The sequence below is a fragment of the Macrobrachium nipponense genome, chromosome 4 (genome assembly GCF_015104395.2).
Source record: "Macrobrachium nipponense isolate FS-2020 chromosome 4, ASM1510439v2, whole genome shotgun sequence".
Taxonomy (NCBI): domain Eukaryota; kingdom Metazoa; phylum Arthropoda; class Malacostraca; order Decapoda; family Palaemonidae; genus Macrobrachium; species Macrobrachium nipponense.
In genome coordinates this window covers 126,697,374-126,723,285 of record NC_061100.1, presented here as the reverse complement: position 1 = coordinate 126,723,285, position 25,912 = coordinate 126,697,374, and the positions used below count along the sequence as shown (strand labels likewise).

The following is a 25,912-nucleotide window of genomic DNA, read 5'->3' as shown; positions in this document are numbered from 1 at the left end:
CAAGCACTGGGACCTATGAGGTCATTCAGCGCTGAAATGGAAATTGACAGTAAAAAGGTTTGAAAGGTGTAACAGGAGGAAAACATCGTAGTTGCACAATGAATCAAGTGTTAGGAGAGGATGGAAAGTAAGCTGAAAGAGGATATGAAAGGAGGTATAGTAAAAGGAACGAAAGTGGTTGCTGCTAGGAACCGAAGGCACGCTGCAAAGAAACTTAAGATTATAATGCCTACAGTGCACCGTGTGAGGTCCACTGACGGCACTAACACCTGCCCCCCTCCCCCCCCATGGGGACCTCATTACTGTTACACACCCAAATTATGTATTTCACGTTCATGTTGCAATATAACCTTATCAGTTGTTGATGTTCATCCCGTAAAGGTGCGTTTTCGTCTAACAAAAATCAAACGATATGCGTTTCTTTCTCTCACGTATTTGCTTGAATGCTCTCGTTCCTTATCGCTTTCTTATCGCCTTGTCTTATCGCAACAAAATGCTCCGAACAAACGGCGCCTCCTTCCCAGTTCGCTTTGGGAGTGACAGTGAATCGGAGGAAACTTTCATCAACCTTTTAGAACTTCATATAACGCCGATGGTTGACCCCCAACGACGTATGTTGTTCAATTCGCTCTAACTTTTTTTGCTATCTATAAAAAAAGATTAACCAAACATAGAACTGAGAAGAATAACATTTTAAAATCGTCATACAGTCACGTAGAAGAAAACTCTTCAACGGGTCGCCTCTTCTTTATACCTACTATTTGATCAGGAGTCTATGTGCGCTGTTCATTTACACATTTTATGATGGGAGAGATGTCATAATTTGGGTGTTTGTTTCCATTCAATGTACTGTGTTAAAAGCGGTTCGATTTTTACCTTCCTAATGACCAGTTCTCTTTTCTTTCAGAGATTTACAAATTATATATGGAAAGTACCTAAAAGTAAGATATATGAAGATGGCAAATGATCTGACTATATAAATGATTTGACAGTATAATGGCAAAATCAGCTATCACTGTACTGATAAGGGCCTGTACAGATAAGAGGAATTTTCTTATATACTAACCACTCACCTCCAAGAGTTTAATAAAATTCTCTTCCAAAAAGGTGTGGTCATATTGGCAGGCAAAAACGCAACCTGCACATCTGGGTATTTGATGTCACTGGTCTGAAAGGGTTGAAGATGGCCAGGAGGCTTATCTTTATCAACAGAACTTTGAAAAGCAGGCCTTGTTTCTCTACATAACTCTTGACTTTGGGGACAAAGCTTTCATGGAACCACTAAGTAAACAGATTTGAAATGATCCATGCCTCTGTGTTGTGTTGCCAGTGACAAGAGGCCTCTTGTTTTTATTCTAAATAGCGCAGGCATTTTTCGTCAGAACATGCCCCAGGCTTTATCATGAGGTCAGCTGCATTGCCACATAGTACTGGTCACCATTTCCTTCAATGTTTTCAAGCCTGGCACCTGCTTTGCACTTTGGTGGATATAGGTCCAACTAGGCCTTTTTTTCCAGTACAGCCCAGTTTCATCTCAATTGATAACCTACTTGGGATTGTAGCTTTTATCTTTGATTATTTTCTTGAAAACTGTAGGAAATATGTTGGTGACTTCTTTGTTGGCAGATGCCACTTCTAAAATTTAAGGTTTTTAAGGTCTAATGATACTTAAGTCAGTTTAAACATCCCTTACCAGCCGCAAAGGCTTGGTTCCCTCTTTAATATCTGCCTTATTGCTGAATTGCTCAATACAAAGACTAGACCTTCTGCTGTGGTATGTTTCCATCGATAAGGACTCTCTTCTTTGTCAAGTTATTTGTCCACCACTTTGTGCTTTTTCCGTTTTTGCTAATACTTTATCCCACACTGTGGAACTCACTTTTACACTTGCAGGTAAGGTAACAAACTTATCACAAATGCTTCTCCAGTGCATATGGAATGTGCAAATCGATGATTCGTTCTTCTATTTCTGAGCAATCCTGGCAAAAGATTTTCCTTCTACTTAAATCACATCTAACCTTTTTACCCTTTCAGCTAAAGTATCCACACATGGGCCTTTAGGGCTTGTCCTTTCTACCACTAAAAACACTGCTAGCATACTTTGGAGCCATTGCACAGTTTATTGTAGAGCTGCTTTGTATCAAAGCAAAGGTAGAGTGCACAGATTCCATGGCACAGATTGCACAAGAAATATGCCACGGAATGCTACATATGAACCAAGTGTGGAGTGAAATGCTCCTCTGGTATACGCATAGAGAGGCTAAGGGTGATACATGAGTGATCCTGAGCAGAGCAATGAGTGATGTGTAGGTACTACTATCAACCGACACTGCGTTCTGATTATGCTTTCAATTGTTGGTATGGCAAGCACACTCTTAATTTCATGAAAACTTTTTTTCCAAGCAGCTAACTATGCATAAGCGGATCCACGCAATTGCACTTGCATTTTTTCTCTCTTTCCTTATTCACCCAGCTAACATATTTATTCTCCTATAGGCCTGTACATGATTTCCTGTTATGCAACAGCATTCATGAAATCTTTTTTTCATCATTAAATCTTTCATTTCCTCAACGTTTTTAGTCCCTCATTCTACGCTTTACCATAGAGTAATCACCCTGATTACCCTATGACCCAATGGAATTTTACTTACTCCTTTCTTCCAAGTCCAAATCTCTAACTAAACCCAGTCCATATTTCATTCTTTTTACTCTCTTGTGCTCCTTTACTCATAGGCCTTTGACATCAAATTTATAAAGGATTAGAAGTTCATCGCTGGACGAGTGGTTTTTGCGCTCGGCTGCTAATCCGGTGGACCAAAGTTCAATTCCCGGCTCTGCCAACGTAGAATCAGAGAAATTTATTTCTGGTGATAGAAATTCATTTCTCGATATAGTGTGGTTCGGATCCCACAATAAGCTGTACGTCCCGTTGCTAGGTGACCAGTTGGTTCCTAGCAACGTAATAATATCTAATCCTTTGGGCCAGCCCTAGGAGAGCTGTTAATCAGCTCAGTGGTTTGGTAAAACTAAGATATACTTAACTTATAAAGGATTAGGTTACAAGCCTCTTGTCCGTTGTCTTGACACCAGCAGATGCTGGTACCAATATACGGTAAAGTGGACAGTAAAGTGGACTGGTGGGTAGTAAACGTGAGCAATCCATGGCCCTAGCAAACTTAAGCCAACTGATGCCCCACTTACTCACAGCATCCATAGGCTTATTGCAACTTACAGAGGTGGGCAGTAGCGTTGCCACTTCCCTACGCCATTAAAAAAATGTTCATATTTATATATCTATCTTCCCATATACATACATACTACATACATACATACATATATATATATATATATATATATATGTGTGTGTGTGTGTGTGTGTGTGTGCGTGTGCGTGTGTATGGATATTTCCTGGGCTTTAACCTTGCATGTATTCACCTTTGCATTGTGTTTAGTACAAGCCCGTTGGGGATTACCGTGAAAACATCATAATAATAATGACCACCAAGAAATATCAGTCCGAATTTTGTTGGGGTCACTATCTACGGAAGATCCTATATATAATATATTATATATATATATATATATATATAATATATATATATATATATATATGTATATATATATATATAATTATATATATACTTATCTAGTATACATATATATATATATTTATATATATATATATATATATATATATTATATATATATATGATATATATTGAATTTAGTATGTATATATATTATATTAGTATAATATATATAAATATTATATATATAATTATATATATCTTATCTAGGTATACATACACTAGCCTACTGCCCACCAATGGAAGGTAAAATAAGCCTCTAAGGAGGTGATGAGATCAAGTGAAGCGGCTTGTGACTCATGTTTGCTAGTCCTGTGGATTGCTCCTGCTCAGTGTACCCTGGCCTGCTTACCTGCATCTGGGCACCAGCATCTGCTGGGGCCAATAACACTGGCGAGAAAGCTTATAACTTAATCCTTATAAACTTCCTGTGAAAGGCTTATGGGTAGATGTATGTACGTATGTCTATATATACACACATACATGTATAGTCACCGAAAATGTAGATTTTCTTTTAAAAACTAGAACCACTGAATTGTCAACATGCTTTAAATACTGGTTGGATGGTTGTCACTACTTTGATCCACTCATATATTATATATATATATAGATATATATATATATATATATATATATAGATATATATATATTAGTAAAATTGAAGGCGGTTCTATCAACCAGTAGACATAAGTCGATGCAAGGTGGACAATCCTTTATTCCCATTATGTGTACTTTTATTTTCGCGACGTTTCAAGACTTAAAAGTCCCATTATCAAGCTAAAAAAGATAAAACAAAAGTTAAAATCACAAACTCGGAATACAAATTAAAAGTTTAAAATGTTTACAAATATAAAAAAAAAAAACAAGTACAAGAATAAGGAGGAGTCAATACCATAAGGAGCTGAAAGCACAGACCGAGTGACAATTCGGGCCGGGTCAGCTTCGACTTGAATAATAGCTAAATGCTGTTCGTTAGGGGATTGGCCTATAATTTTAAAATCTTTGTCATTCATGTCATGTTTACATTTTTTTGTATGTTCGCATATACATGAAAACTCAGGATTAGTTAATTTGACACCTGTTCTAACTAACGCCTCGATGAGAGTCTAATCTCACTTTGAGTAAGCCTACATTCAGGTTGATGGTATGGCGATGGGATCCCCTTTGGGTCCCACCTTTGCAAACATTTTTATATGGTCCCTCTAGGAACGCATACTGGATAACTGCCCTTTGGCCTACCATCCATTATTTTATAATAGGTATGTGGATAATACCTTCTTATTGTTCAGAGATATAGATCAGGCTGACAAATTTCTTGATTATGCCAATGAAATACATCCTAACATTAATTTCACAATTGAATATGAAAAGGAAAATAAACCGCCATTTATGGATGTAACCGTTTTTAGATATGATGATCATTTTAACGTTTACCGGCTTGGGATCAAATTTTTATAGCAACTGTTTTTACAATTTTAAACTAAACTCCATGTCTACCCTCTTTCATAGGGCTTTTAACATAACGTCTAACTGGAATCATTTTCACAGTGAAATAACCTATCTCCACCAATATTTCACTGACAATTGCTTTCCATCGAAACTTTTTTATAAACACCTGTACAAATTCTTGAACAATATCTTCCATCCTAAAATTAAAATACCAACAGTGCCAAAATTACGATTGTTTGCAAGTGTCCCATTTATTCATAAAAAAAAAAAAAATTCTACCGTGAATTGAAACTGTCAATACGTTAATGCGGTCATGCAACTTCACTACTCTTATTAAAACAACCAAATATTGATAAACATGGTATTCACCATATATTTATGTTGAGATTATTTGAATTCCAATACATGTTGGGCTGGATATCCGGATTTTTATCCGGGCTTATATTCGGATTTTTGTGATATCAAGACAGAAACAAATCCTACTCATTGTACGTATCCCAATGACGTCTTTTTTTCTCTATAACTAATACTAAAGTAGTTAGCATGGCCGGATATCCGGCTGGATATTCGGATCAAAACGGTACCCGGCCAAAAACCATCCCCTACAAAATCTACATATATGGTCCGACTTTGGTTCAATTCAGTCCATTTATAGTGAATACACACACACACACACACACACACACACATATATATATATATATATGATGAAATTTTTATTACACCGTGATTTACATACAATCATTAAGTTACAAATGTCGTTTAATATCCAATTTATGTTACTTTGGGAATATCCACGAAGGGGAATTTTTAAGTGGTAAATGGAATGGTAATGTCGTGTCTCAAACACTGCATATATATATATAGATATATATATATATATATATATATATATATATATATATATACAGGGTGTAACACGAGTTTATGCAAATACTTCGAGAAATTTAAAGAAAAAAGTAATTCTGAATAGAAAATGTTCTATACACATGCATTTTAAGGCTTCGTTTGTCGGTGGGGTGAATTTTTAAAATAACCGTTATCATTAAATGGCCAATAGATATCGGAGCACGCACGGCTATGGGGAGGGGGACGGGGAGAAGGAGCTGAAAACTTCACTTGTTAGTGACTTGTTACACACTTTTCCGGCAAGAGCGTGTTCGGGTTAGTACAAGTGTCAGATTCCTTATTCATTTTGTGAGCAAGAAACGGGAGACAATGCCTTACCGTTCCAGTAATGTGAAATATGCAGATATGATGTTTATTTATGGGTTTTGCAACAATAAACTTCACTGTTATAAAAAAAAGGAAATAGACAATTAGGCATGCGAATAAAATACTTTCAAATCAAATGTATCCTTTAGATATTGAACAAAGGGGAAAATGCAAGTATAATTGAAACCATCTCCCTCTCCATCAATGGTATTCACTAGAATCCGATACAGAAAAGAAAAGCGAGCCAAATGAAATCTCCCCTCCATCGAAGATAGGCCTATTCATTAAACACCGATCAAGTATTTAAAGTGTACTTTCAAAATCTCTCATTCTCCATCAAAAGCATTCATTATGCACCAGTCAAAGGGAAAAACACCCTTAAGAAAATGCTTTCATCTCTCAAACGAAAAAGAATGGAAAATATAGAAAATTCACTTTCTTCGGTCTTTCCTGAAAAGGTAGTACATACTATATTTATGCAGTAACCGAAAAAGCTAACTTTGTTCAAAGTGCAGTAACCTCGCTACCTGCGTTCCCTCATCATCACGATTGCAGTTATTATCACTCATTCAGCATAGGCCTAGTCCTGACTCCTAACTCAACAATTCTGTGACATGTACACTACTTACTTGATACATAGGCTAAAGCTAATCATTAAAATTAGATTAGATTACAGTGAAGTCTGCTCACAAATGATTACTAATTGAAGGGACCGTAATGTTACATTTTTTGAAAGCCTGCCAGAAAAAAGTCATGATTAAAAAACTAGCAATCCAGTTGCCTAATGCACTCCATCAATTTCCCACCCCCCAACCCAATATCCCTGACTACTCAGACATAGTGAACGCCATGTTGTCCAAGCACAGGGTTAAGGACAACTGGTTAATTTTAAATTTTACCTCATGGATAAACGAAGCCTTAAAATGCATGTTTATAGAAAATTTTCTGCTGAGAATTACCTTTTCTTTCATTTCATGGTATATTTGCATAAACTCAAGTTATACCTATATATATATATATACATATATATATATATATATATATATCTATATATATATATATAATATATATATATATATATATATATATATATATACAGACACAAATATAATGTGTAGTTTCGAATAATCATATCTTTCCTAGATTGTAAACCCTAACAAAGTTCGGGAGTCGTTATCTAGAACTAATATTTTTGGGGTCATTATCTTTATGATATTTACAGCCCTTTTTTAATGTTTTTATGGTGATACCCAAAGGGTTTGTACTAAACACATTGCAAAGGTGGATACATACCGGGGTAGAACCCTTGGGGTCACTATCTAGCAAAAGATCCGGATAATATTCTCTCTCTCTCTCAAAAAAAAGAGAGACTGTTTTCAAATCCGTTGTGTAACGGAGCAATTTGGGCATATTCTGTAGAATCCATCAAACTTCAATTGACCTCAGGAGAGAATCTGGTGCCCCAGAGAGTTAGTCACCTCTTGTGGTCACTTGCAGGGTAGTGACACATTCTACAGGCACTCCATTACAAAGAAAATTTTTATACCACTATAAAGTCAATTTTATATACAACTAGCCAACCAACCCGGTGCTTTCTGGGAAATCTGAATGACAATTAATAAACTCACTTTCTCTCTCTCTCCTCCCAAACCCCCTCTACTTTCTCTAATTTCCTCTCCCTATTACTCTCTCACTCTCTCTTGCTCTCCCCCTTTCCTGTTAAGATAGTTGCTTCAGTTACATTGCCCAGCATTTTTGAAATTTTATTTCACCACTTCTCAACCCCCATTCCTACTGGGACTGAACTTGGACTTGAAGGGCATCAGGAGTGTCGCTATTCATCTCAGTGAACTCAAAAACTATGGATTAGACATTAATATCCATCATTTTTAACATTTTATTTTTCACCCCTTTTTCCCTTTCCTACTAGGGCTGAACTTTGACTAAAGGGCATCAGGGGTGTCATTATTCCTCTCAGTAACCTCAAAAACTATGAATCAGACACTAATATCTGTAGCTTTCGGTTATTTTTATGTCACCACCCTCCCACCCTGTCTTCCTATCGGGCTGAACTAGACTTAAAGGACATTGGAAGTCTCGCTATTCATCTGGGAAACTATAAATCAAACACTAATATCTGTTGTTTTCCTTTATTTCTACATGACATCCCCTTCCCACCCTGCACTTCCTATGGGTGCTGAACTTAGACTTCAAGGCCATTGATTGTCAATATTCATATCTGCAACCTCAAAAACTATGAATTAGACACTAATACCTGTTATTTTCATTATTCTTACATGTCACCCCCTCCCAGCACCCTTTCCTATCATGGCTGAAAATGGACTTAGAGGGCATTGGGAGTGTGTCTCCACCTCAGCGACCTCAAAAACTATGGATTAGATGCTAATATCGGTCATTCTCAGTTTTTTATTTCTACATGTCACCCCTTGCTCACCACCCTTCTTTCTCGGGGCTGAACTTGGGCTTCAAGGGCATCAGGAGAGTCACTATTCATCTCAGCAACTTCAAAAACTATGGATGAGACACTAATATATGTTGGTTATGGTTATTTTTACGTCACCACTTCCTATCAGGGCTGAATTTGGATTTAAAAGGCATCAGGAGTGTCACTATCCATCTCAGTGCCCTTAGAAACTAAGGATTAGATACTAATGTCTGTCATTTTTGGATTTTTATTTCTGAATGTCCCCCTTCCCACCCACTTCTCACAACCCCTCCCTATCATGGCTGAACTTGGTCTTGAAGGGCATTAAGAATGTCACAATTCATCTCAGCAACCTTGAAAATTATGGATTAGACACTAATTTCTATCATTTTCAGTTATTTTCACGTCTCCCCCTTCCCACCCCCATTTTTATCAGGGCTGAACTTGGACTTAAAGGGCATTAGGAGTGTCACTATTCATCTCAGCAAACTCGAAAACTACAGATTAGACACTATTATCTGTCATTTTCGGTTATTTTTACATGCCACCCCATTCCCACCCATTTTCACCCCACCTCCATTGTGGCTGAACTTGGACTTATAGGCCATTGAGTTTTCACTATTCATCTGATCGACCTCAAAAAGTATGGATTAGACACTAATTAATCTGTCTTATTTGGTTATTTTTACGTCGACCCCTCCCCACACATTTTCAAGCCCCTTCCTATCGGGCCTGAACTTGGACTTAAAGGGCATCGGGAGTGTCACTATTCATCTCAGCAACCTCAAAAACTATGGATTAGACAATAATGGCTGTCATTTTCAGTTATTCTTATGTTTCACCCCTTTCCCACACCCCACCCCTTTGGTGCCAGTGATGTCTTAGCCCCACAGTATTCATTCCAGATGGTATTCCAAGTTTGGTTAATATTGTTCACTGCTTTTCAAAGTATATGTGACATGCACATAAAAACAAACATACATGCATATATAATATATATATATATATATATATATATAGATATTATATATATATATATAATATATATACTGGGCGTTTCGAAATTAGAGCCCGCCCCCTCCACAGAACAAATGGAAATTTGTGAAGCTTTCTGCTATAGCCTATCTCCAAGTACATTATCTTAAGTTTCTATTAAGCTATTTTTCATTTTACATTTCTTGTATTTTCACACTGAGTGACAGAGTTGGATACAGCCATGGCTAACGACTCGGAAGAAATCAGATGGATTAACCGAATCCGGGCTATAACCTTCAGGGAGGCCAGGGATGCTGGCGCATCCTTTATTTCACATTCCTGGGTAGCTAAATACATTAAAAGAGATGAATCCTTTGTTAAAATAAAATATAACAAAAATCCATATGACTGTGAGAATCTTGGAAGGTCTGAAGTCCTTTCTCAGGAATCAAAAGACATCTTAGCTGAGGCAGTGGGTAGACCAAGAAAGTCTTTACGTAAATTGACGCTTGAACTAGAAACAAAAAGGGGAAAGGAGAGATGTTATAGTGCTGTATATTGTGAGTTGAAAAAATCTGGTATCAAGCCATTTCATGTTATCAGCAAGCCCAACATCACTCAGTAACAGAGAGAAGGCCATGCATGATTTTGTGGTTCGTTTCTTAACGATTGGGAGGAAGCTGACTTTCTCCATGTTGCCACAGCAGATGAATTCTTCATTTACACAGTCAGGAAGCCACTTCACAAAAATGACATCATTTGGGCTGCAAAGTTGGATGATATCAGTGATGACGTGTGCTATCGCCAAGTTGTAATATTTCCTGAATGTTTGGGAATTTTTCTGTTTCACAGCCAAACACTTAATGTCGATCATCAAAGAAAAAGGACAGTCATGGAATGGGGAATACTTCAGAGAAACTGTGCTTACTGGCGGAGTATTTCCTTTCTTCAAAGATCCTGGAAATGTGTTATCTATTGAAGAAGTCAAATTTTTGCCTGATAAGGCACCATGTTTCAAGGCTCTTCAGAAACAGGAGCTGCTTCGAAACAGTGGTATCGATTTTTCTCATCAAGTGAATCTCCAAGAAGCTCCCCTGACCTTAATGTCTGTGAAAACTTTGGTAGTATCTTAAAGGATCGTGTTGAAGCACACACAGTGAACTATGATGGTATACCAAGCCTCGATGATCTGCGAAGAGAGGTGACTGAAGTGCTCAAGGAAATGGAGTTTGAGTCTCAGCTTTTTGGTGATTTGATGAAATCATACCCCTCAAGAATGCAGGCAGTGATACAGGCAGGTGGAGGCCACACAAAATATTAAATACTCAGAGAGAAACTTAAATAAATACCTGTTCTGAATTACTTTTGTTTTTGTCCATATCAATTTTAGTTTATGCTGTAGAGGGAGGGCTCTAATTTCGAAATCCCTGTATATATATATATATATATATATATATATATATATATATATATATATATATATAGATGAAGTTTTGTGCAGGATATGTGGGATGAGGGAACAGCTCGATTGCAACCCCTTACTTAGTTTGTAACTGTAGCCATAATAAAGTAAATACCTATCTATTAATAAGAGGCATTGTTTGTTTGTATAGTGTTATTACATTGCATGGAACCAGTGGTTATTGAGCAACAGGACCGACAACTTAACGTGACTTCCGAACCACGTCGAGAGTGAACTTCTATCTCCAGAAATACACATCTCTCACACCTCAATTCAATGCCCGAGAATCGACCTCGCGGCCACCGAGGTGGTGCGCCAACACCACATCGACCACGCCACTGAGGCGCTAAGAAGCATTGTTCGCATAGATCCCTTATCATTTTCATGTTCACTGAAGACAATTTCCAAAATATTTGTCACCAGTAATACATAAATGAAATGTGCAATTTCAAATAACATGTGGTTTTAGTTGAACGTTCTTTTCAAAACTGATTTTCTGCTTTAAGAAATTGTTGCAAGAAGCATAGTTTATTCCGCATTCATGTTGGTCACCCTTTTACTCCAAATAGGAAGTAGAATTTTTAGAAATGACAGTTAATTAGTATTAATTTCAGAGTAGTCGAGTCTCGACTGTCATCCTTCACATCTTTAAATAACAAAATCCTTCCAAGTAAAGGATAAATCAATCGTTTTCAGGACGATGGTACAGCTTCGCCGTCTAAAGAGAACGTCGACGATATTCGTTATCTGTATCTCGAACTTTTTGATAACTGATTATTCCGGAACTGTGTGTATAGACCAGTGATTCCCAACCTTTATACCTTCTAGGAACCCCTGAAATAATTTTTCATATCCTAGGGTAAACTTTATCTACAGGCTCTCTCTCTCTCTCTCTCTCTCGTCTCTCTCTCTCTCTCTCTCTCTCTCTCTCTCTATATATATATATATTATATATATATATATATATATATATATATATATATATATATATATATATATATATATATATATATATATATAAATTGCTTAACCCCAGGGTTCCACGAAACCCTGGTTGGAAATCGTTAGTATAGACATTAAGTGTATGTAAATATGCGCATACGTGTTAATTAATTATATCATTAACCGCTTTACTGCAGCTGATTAGATTAAATAGCACTGATAACGACATTAACCTGTAACCGAGATTAAATATGATTCATTAGAGATGTTGCTAAACCGGGTGATGACGCGACGCCACTGAGCAAACATTGCGTAGTTGAAACGTAGTTGAAACTGCGAATGCTATCACCTGCAAAACTCAGTCTAGCATGCCGCTGTTTGGATCAGCAAGACAAGAGAAAAACATTAGGAGTTAGGACAAAGTGAGTAAGCTTTGCGCACGACTTTATTTTGGTGGTTATCACGTCCAACCTGCCTGTTTGTAAATCTGTTTGCCCGTCCTCAAAGTATCACTAAAAGCTATTGTTAGATTACAATGAAACCTGTGTGAAGGGGTAGGCTTTGGACCCCGAAAGATCATCCTACTTTTTGTGATGGATTCAACCAGTAAATTTTGTTTTTCTTTCTTTTTTTTACATTGGAGAAGATCATGCAGTTCAAAGTTCAATATTCAGAGTTCGATAAATAATAAACGTCGATCATCTGCTGGGTCTTAGTCAACGGAGTGCGTGGTATGAAAGACTGATATTCTGCCAACCCTTCCTAAAAACTGACTCCTTGTGTAATTTTTCTCTCTCAGGTTCATCTAGCTGCTTTTCTAGCATAAGAAAACTCGCTGGAGCTTTTCATTACTGGAAACCTACAGTCAGGAGGTCGATTTTAGATTAGGTCCTTTGCAAACCATCTGAATCAGTCTCAGATTTCAAAAGGAAGGAGACGAAAGGAACTCAACAAAAATGGACGTGAACAACCTGAGACATCCCTCGGCTTTTCTGAAGGTTATAGAAATAGTAAGTATCATCTTCGTTTTGTGGTGTTTATATGAGTATCTTGCCTTCTTAATATAATAATAATGCCACCTTTACCAAAGTCATTGGTACTTGTAATTTAAGGCCTTCAGAGCAATCTTGCAAATTAAAAACAAAAGAATAAAAAAAACAATAATGATTGACAAAATGTCCACGAATCATATCTAAATACGCTTTCCCCTTATACTTTTCACAATTGAAAAATGCATTCATGAAGTCACTCATGAGAATCTTTCAGATGGCAAGAAACGTGTTAAACACGTATATAGACGCGCGCGAGCGCACGCATAACACACACACACACACACACATATATATATATATATATCATCCATTATTATTATTATAAAGTCAGCGAATTCATGTGTAATGTATATATTTACATTTTACATTCCAGTTTCTTCTCATCATTATCCTGGCCCTGTACTTCAGCCAGTTAGGCGATCCGGGGAGGAACTTCGTGACGAGCGTCGTCGTCGGATGTTTTCTCAACGCCTCTGTCTTGCTGACTCTCAGATTCATGGGTTACAATCAAATACAAAATACGCCACTGGTAAGGCAATGTTTTCCGAGTCAAAGAAAATGCATTTGGTATCAGCAATAGTGTTCTTTTTTTTTCAGTCAACCGTGAAAGGAGAGTGATTTGTGCAACAACATTTTTGGTTACCTTTTTGATTACCGTCAATATACCAGCATTCATTACTAGCTTGTGTCCATTCTCAATCAGCAAGAGATCTTTTTAAAAGTGTTTAAGGTTAGGCTAAACTTTTTTTTCTCTTTTACCACACAGTGTGTCATTTACACCCACATTCACAGTTAAATCACCTCGCAGGCTGACAAATGCAGGTAATAGGTACTGCAGAGTAGTCGTGGATTTATCGTCCTGCTATAGGAGATCTCAGGTACTGTACCCCATGAGCGTTAGGGAAAATATAGGGATTTAAGGAAATAATTAGATAAGAGCTGAAACTTGGCACACATGTAGAGATTTGCGAATTGAACAACATATCAAAAGTCCCATGGCCTCCCGCGCTTGCGTCAGCTGCCATATTGGAAAATGGTCGCCATATTGGAATTCTCTTAAAATTCACATATCTCTTAAAATAATAGTTTTATGAAAAAACACCACTCAATAAAAATTGTTCAGAACTTATGTTTTCGAACACTGACTAGGTCATTTTACAAAAATATGTAAATTTATGTGAAAAAAGCAAAAATATTGAAATTTAAGTAATAACTTTATTTTCAAAGACAATTTCCAAAGAAATGGTAATTCTACAGAATAGTTCCGCACGGACTGCAAGGAACGTAACCGCGGATACGACATCCACTAGGGATTGGGGCGTCCAATGTATTTCGCCGTGTTTAATACTGGTCCCCGGGGGCTAATTACAGTCGTCCGAATAAATATTACTTAAAATTCTTGTTCAGGAGGTAAAACTGCATAGAAAACCGCAACTGCCATAGTCTAGGCCGCCGCGGAATAGTACTGTAGATCTACCAGTGAACCCATTTTTTACATATCGATGACTACTGAGCTGCGAAATCGGTACCGCGATTTCAGTTATGTATGGGGTTATTTTTCTGACATGCTTCTTTTCCATTGCGATAGACTGGCAAGCAATCTTATCATCATTATTGTATAAACGATACACAAACTGTTTTACTATGAAAAATATTTGTATATTCTGATATCACACACCGACCAATAGGCTAAATTAAGTATTCCACAACTTACCCAAAAGTTGTTGTCGTTGCAGTAGTCTTGGAATTCTCGCACACAAAACATCCCTGAATTGCATGTTTAAACGTTGAAAAGAATCCAGGTCACTTATTTAAACGCTGAAAATAATCCCAGTTACGTTGCAATCATCACTTCGCACCACCATCACCATACCATACCTATTTCAAGACATAAAATTCACGGCTTTCACTGACATTTTCATTGCCACAGACAAAAACAAATGCTTTGAATGGATACTGTCAGGTGAGGTGGAATATGTTGACCAATAATAAGGCAGTATTACAGTGACGTAGCCAGGCCACCAAAGTTTTTCAAATGTATAGTGGGCTTATGATTAAACGAAGCCAAAATCATGGCTCCTTAAGTTCTTTATTTAGTAGTGTGTTATTAAAAAATAAAAACATAACGTATATAGAAACATAAAGAGGTATGAATTGATCATGCGCTGAATTACCCATAAAAACATGCCGTAGTATATAGAGACAAAGAAGTTTGAACTGATCATGTGCTGAATTACCCAAGTTAAATTTTCTCGTTATAAGTTAAACTAGCCATATGTATGATTTTCTTCTTTTTTTTCAACTAAGTTCTTTGGCAGCAATTTCAGCATACACTTGGGGATGTTAAAAACCAGGGAATTATCCTTCATAATAATAAGGGAGAAACCCAAGCTCTTTTACTAACTCGGACTAGGCTATATCGACGCTGCAGGTGGCAAAATACAATTAAAAAGGAGAAAATACAATACACATAGATGTACGGAATTAGTAAATGTCACATATAAACACATTATATCTTCCTTATCACAAAAGCCAAAAGAATGTCTGATCGACGATTTAGATCGAAGTTTTACTGAAGTCACCCAGCGTAGTAACTGCTCATGTGCATTTAGAGCCGTATGCTACCCTATACGGTGGGTGTGTTTTCTCAATACTGTAGACAAAGCTTCGACCGCTGTTTTTCGGTTGATAAGGGTCAGTGATGAAATAATCACCTTTGTTCATGTAGCGAGAAAATAAAAGTTTTAAAAGATTTTTACAAAACGTGGGTAGCGCACAAAAAAAATGCATGGAATAAAACCCTAACTGTTTTGACAGGTTAATCGAACATTTTTAACTGACATTTTTTTTTAGCGAAATGTAATTCTTTAAAAATCAATTTACGTAATTGGTCGGACTTTGAAAGTGTAATATTCAGACATTACTATCGACGACTAATGCCCTACGAAAACAGATCTTTATTTTATGCAAGAACAGAAATTTGGGACTTCAATAAGAATTTTAGTAACAATTGATAGAATAGGAAATAAAATTACGTAAACGAAATACTTATAATTTATTAAGTAAAATGCTGAAGTCCAAATTTTAGGCTACTTTTAATATTGTTATTATAGCAAGAAGCTTTAACGAAACTTCTGAGTCAATTTTCTAGATTTGGATGAGGCTGAAGAAGTCGTAGCCTATAGCAATTCAACAAATGATAGTTGAGAAAGACAAGGGAAAGTAATCCCATACTCCAATACCTTTTATCTAGTCACCCATATCTCCCACGACTGAAACAGTTTGTACAGGAGAGAGATTTTAAAGTCAAAAAGTACCACTTTACAACTCGGCTGTCCAGTTAAAACCGTTACAAGCATTTCCATCGTCCACTGCACCCTAAATAATGAAGTAACAAAAATGGTACGTTGAATGATGAATCCACAGGCAATTTAAATCCCCTTCTATTGACTTCAATGAAATATTGAACAGTCTGGGTAAAGTTACTTTTGAGAAAAAAACGTATTAGACAAAGTAACAGAAATCTAATTGAAAAGAAACCTTGATATCATTCATAGCTAGGAAGGGCTAGCCTAAACTGAGATTTGTGAAATTAAGAGACGGAGGAATCATTAGGTATAGTCACTTTCATATTTATATACATCAACAAGTACACACACACACATATATATAATATATATATATATATATATATAATATATATATATATATGTGTGTGTGTGTGTGTGTGTGTGTGTGTGTGTGTGTGTGTGTGTGTGTGTGAATGTTCGTATATAAAAATTAAGGTAATTATACTAATTTCGGAATTTCACACGAATATATATATATATATATATATATATATATATATATATATATATATATATATATATATCAATAAGAGTTTATTTGGATACGTTTCGTGTCATCCTGACCCATCATCAGTCTGTAATATAAAAATAATTCACATTTCTAAAACAGAACTGGCCAGAGGATAACCAACCCGGAATTCTCTAAAGTAAGAAATCATGCGGTTCACTGCAAAATTGAAATTAACAAAAAACATTTTTCGATAATTGTCAATACCCAGCACACCCAATATATATGGACCCTTGAGTCTTTACATATCAAGCACCTCGTTCCTTCCCTCAATTCGAGTCAATCTTCTACTCAGCTTTTCTTGGCGTAGTCGAGGTTTGGGCAAACGACGCTCCTACATCATTCCTTTCTTATCCCCCGCTTTGTAAACGTTAATATTCCTGTCTAATCCTAAATTTCGTCAATTTTAATGTCAGTATGCGAATAATTTTAGTTGTATTAGTTCTTAACAACTACTTTTTATGAATAAATTTAGTTTTTTTATGTAGTCCTTTTTGAATCAGCTAGTAAACTTTAAGTTTTATATTATAAATGTGAATTATTTCTATATTACAGACTGAAGATGCGTCAGGATGGCACGAAACGTATCTTAATAAACTCATTGATCTTCTGAGTTTTGGTAATGCTACTGATGACTACTAACACACATATATAAATATATATATATATATAATATATATATATATATAATATATATATATATATATATATAATATATATATATATATATATAATATATATATATATATATATATATATATATGCACACGTGTGTATAGTTATGTATATATGTATATGGTTCACCTTTTAACTACTACTTTGAGATTCAAAGCTTGGAGCAGTGACACCTCACCGTTTATTCATGTTTTCATTTTCATTGCATCAGAGTTTACTTCCAACTGCATAAGATTTTCGTTTTAGTTTGATCAATCTAGCAGCTGCTCATAGAAAATAACTTTAAAGTATATTTTTTTTTCAAACAAAATTTTGTATTTTGCTGTGAAATTTCTCTCATGGACACCCAGGTACGACAAATGATTATTATGTATGTAATGATATATGAATTTTTATTGCATCACCGTGATTCGTATACATGCATTAAGCTACAATTGTCCTTTAATATCCAATTCGGTCTACCTCCGAATCAATATATTTTCATATATGTTAACTGAAGGGGATTTTTTTAGTTGATAATAATTTCGTCCTCTAGTGGATTCGAACCAGCGCACAGAGGAGAAATCAGGACCTCAGTGACGTCTTCACCTCACTTGTTGACCGAGTCGGTAAAGACGTCACTGAAGTGATTTCTCCTCTGTGCGCTGGTTCGAATCCACGAGAGGACGAAATCATTATCAACTCAAATATTCCCCTTCGGTTAACATATATGAAAATATATCATTTCCGAGGTAGAGCGATTTGGATATTAAAGAACATTTGTAACTTAATGCACATAATATATATGTGTGTGTGTATGTATGTATAATGTTAGACATGGACTTGATTTTCGTTAAAACCAATTGCTTTAGTCACAGTTTAGTGCCATCATTCAGTTTCTTGCAGGTATCTTCATACCGACGAAGTTTTTTCAGATTCTCGTTCGTCAATTTCTGGTGAAAAATACGCAATTTCCTTCTTCCATGAAATGAATTTTGTCGTGACAGCTGTTTCGCCTTATGGCATTATCAAGCAGCTGCTGACTTACAATCTGGCCTTTCGGCCTATTTATTTCATCGTGTGGGAAGTATGACCCTGAGGTACTGGTTGGTCTAGGAATTAACAGCTTAACCATTAAGGGTGTTGTTTCGGATACAAAGAACATAAAAACATGAGGTTAAATAAATATTCAAAATATAATACACTTTAAATACAAATACAGAAATATATTTTATAGCGTACGTAAGGGTACGAATAAACTAATGTCTGTTTATACATAAATGTGTACAATATTATTTGAGTGTGTGTCAAAGTGATCTACGCTGATTAACGGCTGAAGACTCGTGTTGATTTAATGTGTGTTCATGTCAACATAATACCTATGGTTTATCATTATGATTCGTTCACCCTATTTTGTGATTTCATTTTAAATGTAATGGAATCTTTACTTAGTGCTGTTTAATATATGATTTTTTTTATTTGTTGAAGGTAACAAATTTATATTCACGTATACAACTTATCTTTATACACTTGTGTAAATGTATGTACATATATATATATATATATATATATATATATATATATATATATAGATATATATAGATATATATATATATATATATATATTCGGGGATATATATTGGACGTGGGAGATGGACAGACAAGCCGTTTGGTCAGGGGTCCCACCCACGTGTGTGTGGATGCCGCGAATGTGGGTTGTATTTCAGTCTGTCTTTTGTGAAAGGATAGTTCCTGTGACTTTCATGATTCGCTCCCAACGCGCAGCTAATATCGCTCTAACTTTGGCAAGTAAGTGATCTCATGATTTATTTGTTAATGATGACAAGATACTGAATTTTCTAGAGTACTCCGTAATCCAAAGCGTATGCTGAAAAGTCATCATGTAATTTTATGTTAAAATCTAGAAAATCTATGTTTTGCAAAACCGCTCCTTTCAGGCTGTAAGTACGTCTTGGTTAACTGAACCGTTAACAGGTGTTAACGGGAATTTTATCAATTCACATAACACATTCAGCATTCCTTACAATTCCGTATCTTGTCCCACTTGATTATACAATGTCCTGTTTTATCTTACAATGATTAAACTGTAAATATCAAATGAATGATATATCCTTATGATAATACTTCAACAAACGACCAAAATGACGCTGTCATCGAGTCTGACAGAACTTTCCCACCCCCCCAGGAGCTGATATTCTACGTTTACTACGTCGTCTCCCTCTTCATCTCCGCCATCCTGCTCTTCTGTACGGGAAACGGGCCATTCGTAGCGGCTGGATTTTTCTGTCTGTTCATCATGGTTGTTTACTGCGCTGACTGGTACTACGCCTTCATTGCCCTAAATGGACACCCTCCCCAGTTCTTCTCAGGACAGAGACCAGCCCAGGAAACTCCGTCTTCCCAGAGTCACCAGTCTGGGTATCAGCAGCGGGTGACTGATAGTGTCGATGCAGGACTCCCACCGAGTGAGGACATCTTCCATACTAATCCCACGTATCCGCCAACGATGAATTATCCTCCTATTAATATCGGAATGAAATTACCACCGATGTTCCCAGTGAACGTGCATAATCCCACGGATCCCAAACCTTAAGAAAAAAAATTTTTCCCAAAACGCTTTGTGCTCAGTTCAGTACTTCAACTGAACTTCATTCACCCCGTATTCTCTGCATTTGTCCCCCTACAGCACTAATGCCAAAGGCACCTCTTAATGTCCGTCACATTTTATCCCGCCATTCATTCTCACAGACTGGAAAGACCTTACTACAGCAAACGCCAGTTACATTTGGTTTTCAAAGCTCATTCGTTTTTATTTAGGAAACAATTCCCTGGATGTACTGCACATTGTGTCTTGAAGCCACTTCTCGCTAGTTTTAGGAATGTATGCGATTTGATGGAAGCATTAATTCATTCTCCAGTTCAAAGGTATTCTCGTGCCCGACTTATTCACGAGCTCAGTCCTCGCTGATTTTCCAAGTGTAAAGGTTGTAAACCACTTCGTGTTATCAAGTACTTGTGTAAGTGTTATAATTTCATCTATTTTTTTTAATACATTTAATTCAATTAATGTTTCTTAGGTGAGGTCCAGCTCATTCCCCGGCTATTCCACAGAATCCTCAAGGATGGACACCAATTTGTACTCTCAAGCTTAGTTTTACTATTTGCTCTAATCCAAAGCCAAAGTCACCCTTCATCATCATCATCATGTACAAGAGCGTTTAAAAAAATGTCAGTCACTAAATTTCTCTTATTTTGATCAAGGTGCAAGTTGAATGATTGTAAGAAATTCCTTTGTAACCAACTTGGTATCTGGTTGTGGAAAATAAAATAGAAGAGGCGATTAGATGTTACGAATACTTATTACTCCCTCTTGGTGAAATCTGTCATCGCCAACGTCATTTCATATCAAGTACTGTCAGTAACACTAGAAATTAGTCAACATGTTTTTCTTTACTCGTTGTTGACTTGCATTGTTCTTATCTAACTCAGTTCACTAACTTCAGAATGCACTCAAATCTAAGTGTTACAAATCAACATTCACAAAGCAAAAGGTTAAGCTGTTTCCAGGTGCAAAGTTTAGGCTAAAGGACAGAATGAGAATAGTCTACTTCTGTGTCGTCCCTCGCAAGAAGGTGCTTAACCTGTAAGCCTCCCTTGATAAGGTGCAGTTCCATTGTCTTGTGGAGGACTATTTGGTCAAATACTACTGAGGGACCTCCCATTGAAGGACAGTGTAGGGGAGTTGTGCCGTCAGTGCACCTCATGTGGTGCCCTGTAGGCATTGCTTAAGATTCGAGTGCTTGGCCTTCGACCTAAATTCTATATAGTTAAATATATGTTACTGTATGCATATGCATTCCATGTATTTCATAAATATTGTTTGTCACAAACACATACCCATGTGTCGTGCCGTCTGCACTCTGCACATCCGCATGGGTACTCTTCCTGCTCCTCTCAGCGCGAATTGCACGCCTTGCAGAGCCTCTGTAAATATTTACCTGTTGCTGCATGAAATAAATTACACTCGGAATCTCATTCCTCCAATCCTGCTAACTAAAGTCTTCTTCTGCAAGACCTCACCACCTGTCACCAGAAAGTTGCACTTGTAGAACAAATTAGGAGGAATAAGAGGATTTCAAATATGTCCCAGCAGAGGCTGTTCTGACTCATCTTGTTGCCGAAGCGGGTGCCTTCGCCTCAAGGGGTACTGTTTCCATGGCAACTAGCGGTCTACGGTGGGGATCCCATAAGTTTCAAAGAGATGGTCATGGTCGTTTGGCAGATGGAGTTAGTAGCAAACGGATGCAGGCTTATTCGGACCTTGGCTGATTCGGACCGTGGCTGATTCGGACCTTCTTGGCTGATTCGGACCATTTGCTAGGCTGATTCGGACCCATACTAATAATTTTATATTATAGCAATGGGTATTTCTATTTAAGCATTCCGTATCGTTCGTCCCCGCGAATACGAAAGCCACCAGGAATTGGGGCGTTAAATGTATTTCGCCGTGTTTAGTGCGAGCCCATGGGGGTTAATTACAGTCGTCCGAATAAATATTACTTAAAATTCTTGTCCAGGAGGTAAAACTGCATCGAAAAATCGGCCAATCATATGAAGGCCCGAATAAGCCTGGATAAAGGTCCGAATGAGCCAGTACATGGTACGAATCAGCCTAGTCCGAATCAGCCAAGGTCCGAATCAAGGTCCTTTAAATATACTGGGAGTCCGAGTATATTTAAAGGACCTTGGTCCGAATAAGCCTGTTCCCGTAGCAAACATACGATCCTGGTGAAGTGAACAGGTTGTGCCATGGTCAGTAACACCTGATAAGACCATTCAGAAACCGCAGCACTTATTTCCGTCGAAGAAGAAAAATTTCCTTTACAAATGGAAAAGCTGATATCTTGTTGTAAACACTGAACTGTGTTTACCTTACGTGATCTCCAAAACAGGATAATATCGAAGTCATATCTTGCTTAGAAGATTTATTTATTTATTTGTTTGTTTATTTATTTATTGTTCCACTGAATATTTCAGTAAGTGTGGTAATGTGCTGAAATTCCGGGAAACCATTCCTCGCGAGGCATGGCATACAGCACCATTGTTCATTCATCTAAATCACCAAAAAGAACTGAATATATGTCACTACCTCTCTTTTTCCCCTTGGTACGTCGTATTAGGAAATTTTCGTTCCTGCTCGTGTTTCGAGTCTTGATTGCCTTCAGATGTTATCCATAGACAGATAGCAGACAGCCAATATGCTCAAACTTAACATTTTCAGCCTTTTTGTTTGCATCTAGGGGTTAACACACTGCAAGGATTGTTCTTAACTGCAAAGTATAACACGATATCGTCTCTGACGCCCGGCAAGGGCACAAGCTGGTAGATCTCTCTCATTTGAGACTAAAAGATCAGCTGCCTGTTGTTGACTCCTTTGCCGAAGGTGCTGCTCAAAGCCGTAGCATGATACACCCGAATTAACACATTACCCAGTAGCCTACTGAATCGTTATTTATTATTGTTTTCATCAACGATCAATCCACATCTTTCTATTGGGCCTGGACAGTGCAACCGGTGTTGCAATTCTTCGGTTTCTAGATGAAACTCCCATCTGAATTTTCATATATTCCGAAACATGATTTTTTTTTTTTTTTTGCTTGCTCTAGGTTTAATCTATCAACAAACATCTCGACCTTTAATAGCATAAGTTACACCGTTGATTTTAGTAATCTCATTTCTTAAATTATCTTTGAATATAATTCTCTTTTTCCGATATATCCTGCAGGAACTGATGTTTTACTCCTACTACCTCTTGGGAACGTTCATTTCGTCAATCCTCCTGTTCACCTCATCAAATGGACCTTGCATTGCTGCCGGCGTTTTCGGCCTACTCCTGGTCGTCGTTTTCGCAGCGGAGCTCTACGCCGCCTACAATGGCTTGGTAGGAACGCCGGTATCCTTCCCTCCTGAAACATTTCCTCCCGTGCCCCCTCAGGCAGGACACCAACAGCAGCCTCCTCCACCCCAGAACTTTCCGACGGAAGCCTACCCTCCCCCTCCCACCTACTTGAATAACCAAATGCAGAACGTTGACTTGGGAAACCCATTCGAGGAAAGCCATTTGCAACAGTTGTAAGGACTGGAAACTGTGAAAGTCTTATGTGAGATAGTGTTTATATGATTCATGCTTTCTTCTATGTTTATCCTACTTTTTTATCAAATAAATCTCTTCTGCGTGCAAGGGTACAGGGCGGAAGCTATAGTCTCAATATATGATTTTCGTGTACTATCTGCTTTTGCGTTTTATTGTCTCTTTCGTCCATTTTCTTTGTAATTAATTTAAAATTAAAATCATGATGGGTATTAATGTAAGAATCATAATGAAAATAAAAACAAGGACTTAAAGGCAGTTGTATGCGTTTAATTACTTATTTTTAATCATTTACAACATCTCGAAGTTAGATGTCTTCAAATGTAGTTAGCCACAAAGGGATGAATGACGCCAATCCTTACCACCGAATAGCTTTCAAAACTAGTGTGAATTTAGGGTTTGCATAAAAGAAGACTGCAAGAATGTGGTTTCAGCTTAGTATGTCAAGAATCATATTACAGGAGAAGAAAAGTTGTAAATTTCGAGCCTCCACGCAGTCCGTATTAGCTAAGAATGAGACGGCCAGGTAAATTTTCATTATTCACTAGTCTCCAGAAAAGTTCACGACTCAATAAAAATCATGACATTTGCTTAAAGCTGAATATTTATCCAAAACCTATAACGTTTTCAGGGGTCTTTCCCATAAGGAAGGAAAAATCGTAATATTGAAAGAACGGCGAGATCTTTTGTTGTTATGAACACTAAAGTGAATAAAACCAAAAATAAATCAATTATGTGGGACACGGCTGTACAGTTGCACAGAGACGAAGACTGCTGTACCTTCTTCTTATTTATTTTAGTAGGGGATCTGGTTTCTTTTACTGGAGCCAATGTACTCCCCTGCAAGCTCGCATCAGAAATACAAAGATTAATCACGCTAACTTTTATCCGTGGAGGAATATTAGCTTGTTAATATCGTATATGTTAGCAGTGGGATGAATGACGAGTTTATCTAAATCACATGAGGCTTATTCCAAATTCGTTCAAACAGTACCCAGGTTCTCCCTCCATTGATATTGTTGATCATTTTTATACAAAAACTTTACTCTAATAGTTACAAAATAACCTCTTACGATTTTATGCCATCCTATCTCAAATATCACTGTTAAATGTTGTTGCTTTACATGTACAACTTCAGTTTGTTTAGTGGCTAAATTCAACCATAGTTAGCCTAATCTGGCCGTTTTGATATTTGATTATGGTTATAGCGTGTTTAGTAGGTTAATTTTTCCTAAAAATGTTATGAAGTACTTTGTAACTTTTCTTCTGAACTTCTTTATCTTTATGTAATCATAATAAGTTATTTAGGTTAAAGTTTACTTTCCCTGCTGTCAATTTTGCTATCAACGCATTCCTTTTTCCTGTAAATTTTCTACAATTTAGAATGACATGTTGGATATCTTCTATTAAATTACAATGACAAAACAGAGGCGAATCAATAATTTTACATTTATGCAAATAAGTTTACTCTGGCATGTCCGATTCTGCGGTTTGCCAAGATGGTCTCTACTTTTCTATTTTTACAAGATGTTTCCCACTCACCTACAATGAGTGTAAAGGTTCCAAGTCACTTACCCAGTTTCATGATGCCCCGTTCCTTTTGCCACATTTCTTTCATTTTTCTTTTTAAACCTGCTTTCTTCTGTGTTATAGCTAAGTTATTATTTAAAATAAAAATATTTTCCAAACCTCGTCTAGCTGTTTCGTCAGTCAGCACATTCCCTATGGTTCCCTTGTGACTTGGTACCCGGCAGAATTAAATAAATTTAGATGTCATTTACTTGTGATAAAATTGACTGGATGTTATGTAGAACACTTTCTTTAGATCTCTGCACACCATTATTTTTACTCAGTTCCAAAGAGATCATGGAGTCATTAAATATTACAACCTTCTGCATCTATAGTTGCTCTTAACTTATCTGAGTGCTTCACTTATAGCAAATAACTCAGCTCCTAGAATAGATATAAGTGGATTCAATCCCAAACTACAATAAGAATAAAGACTTGGAATTACAAATGCAGCTGCACATGCCCAGTCATCTGTCGGTCTGTTTATTTCCTTCTTAGAGCCGTCTGTGTATAGGTCTAAACAATTCATGT

The 25,912-nt window shown here is 36.9% G+C and overlaps 1 protein-coding gene and 1 long non-coding RNA gene across 6 annotated transcripts in view; one reads left to right on the top strand and one right to left on the bottom strand.

The window, feature by feature from the left end:
• Positions 1 to 15,060, bottom strand: part of LOC135211146 (uncharacterized) — a 152,399-nt gene extending 137,339 nt beyond the window's left edge. For both annotated transcript variants that reach the window (XR_010313627.1, XR_010313628.1), the window contains exon 1: positions 14,843 to 15,060. This is a non-coding gene — a long non-coding RNA (uncharacterized LOC135211146). The remainder of the gene's footprint in view (positions 1 to 14,842) is intronic.
• LOC135211145 (uncharacterized) lies at positions 514 to 24,070 on the top strand. Of its 4 annotated transcripts, none has more exons than XM_064244309.1 (4): positions 514 to 611; positions 12,876 to 13,086; positions 13,502 to 13,657; positions 23,447 to 24,070. In XM_064244309.1, exons 2-4 carry the CDS (start codon positions 13,033 to 13,035, stop codon positions 23,795 to 23,797), a joined length of 561 nt encoding a protein of 186 aa, XP_064100379.1. In that variant the 5' UTR covers positions 514 to 611; positions 12,876 to 13,032; the 3' UTR covers positions 23,798 to 24,070. The 4 variants fall into 4 exon arrangements, with proteins under 4 accessions (XP_064100379.1, XP_064100375.1, XP_064100376.1 ...); XM_064244305.1 differs by lacking the exon at positions 23,447 to 24,070 and adding an exon at positions 19,847 to 21,006; XM_064244306.1 differs by lacking the exons at positions 514 to 611; positions 23,447 to 24,070 and adding exons at positions 12,336 to 12,498; positions 19,847 to 21,006.
• Positions 24,071 to 25,912: the final 1,842 nt, after the last annotated feature.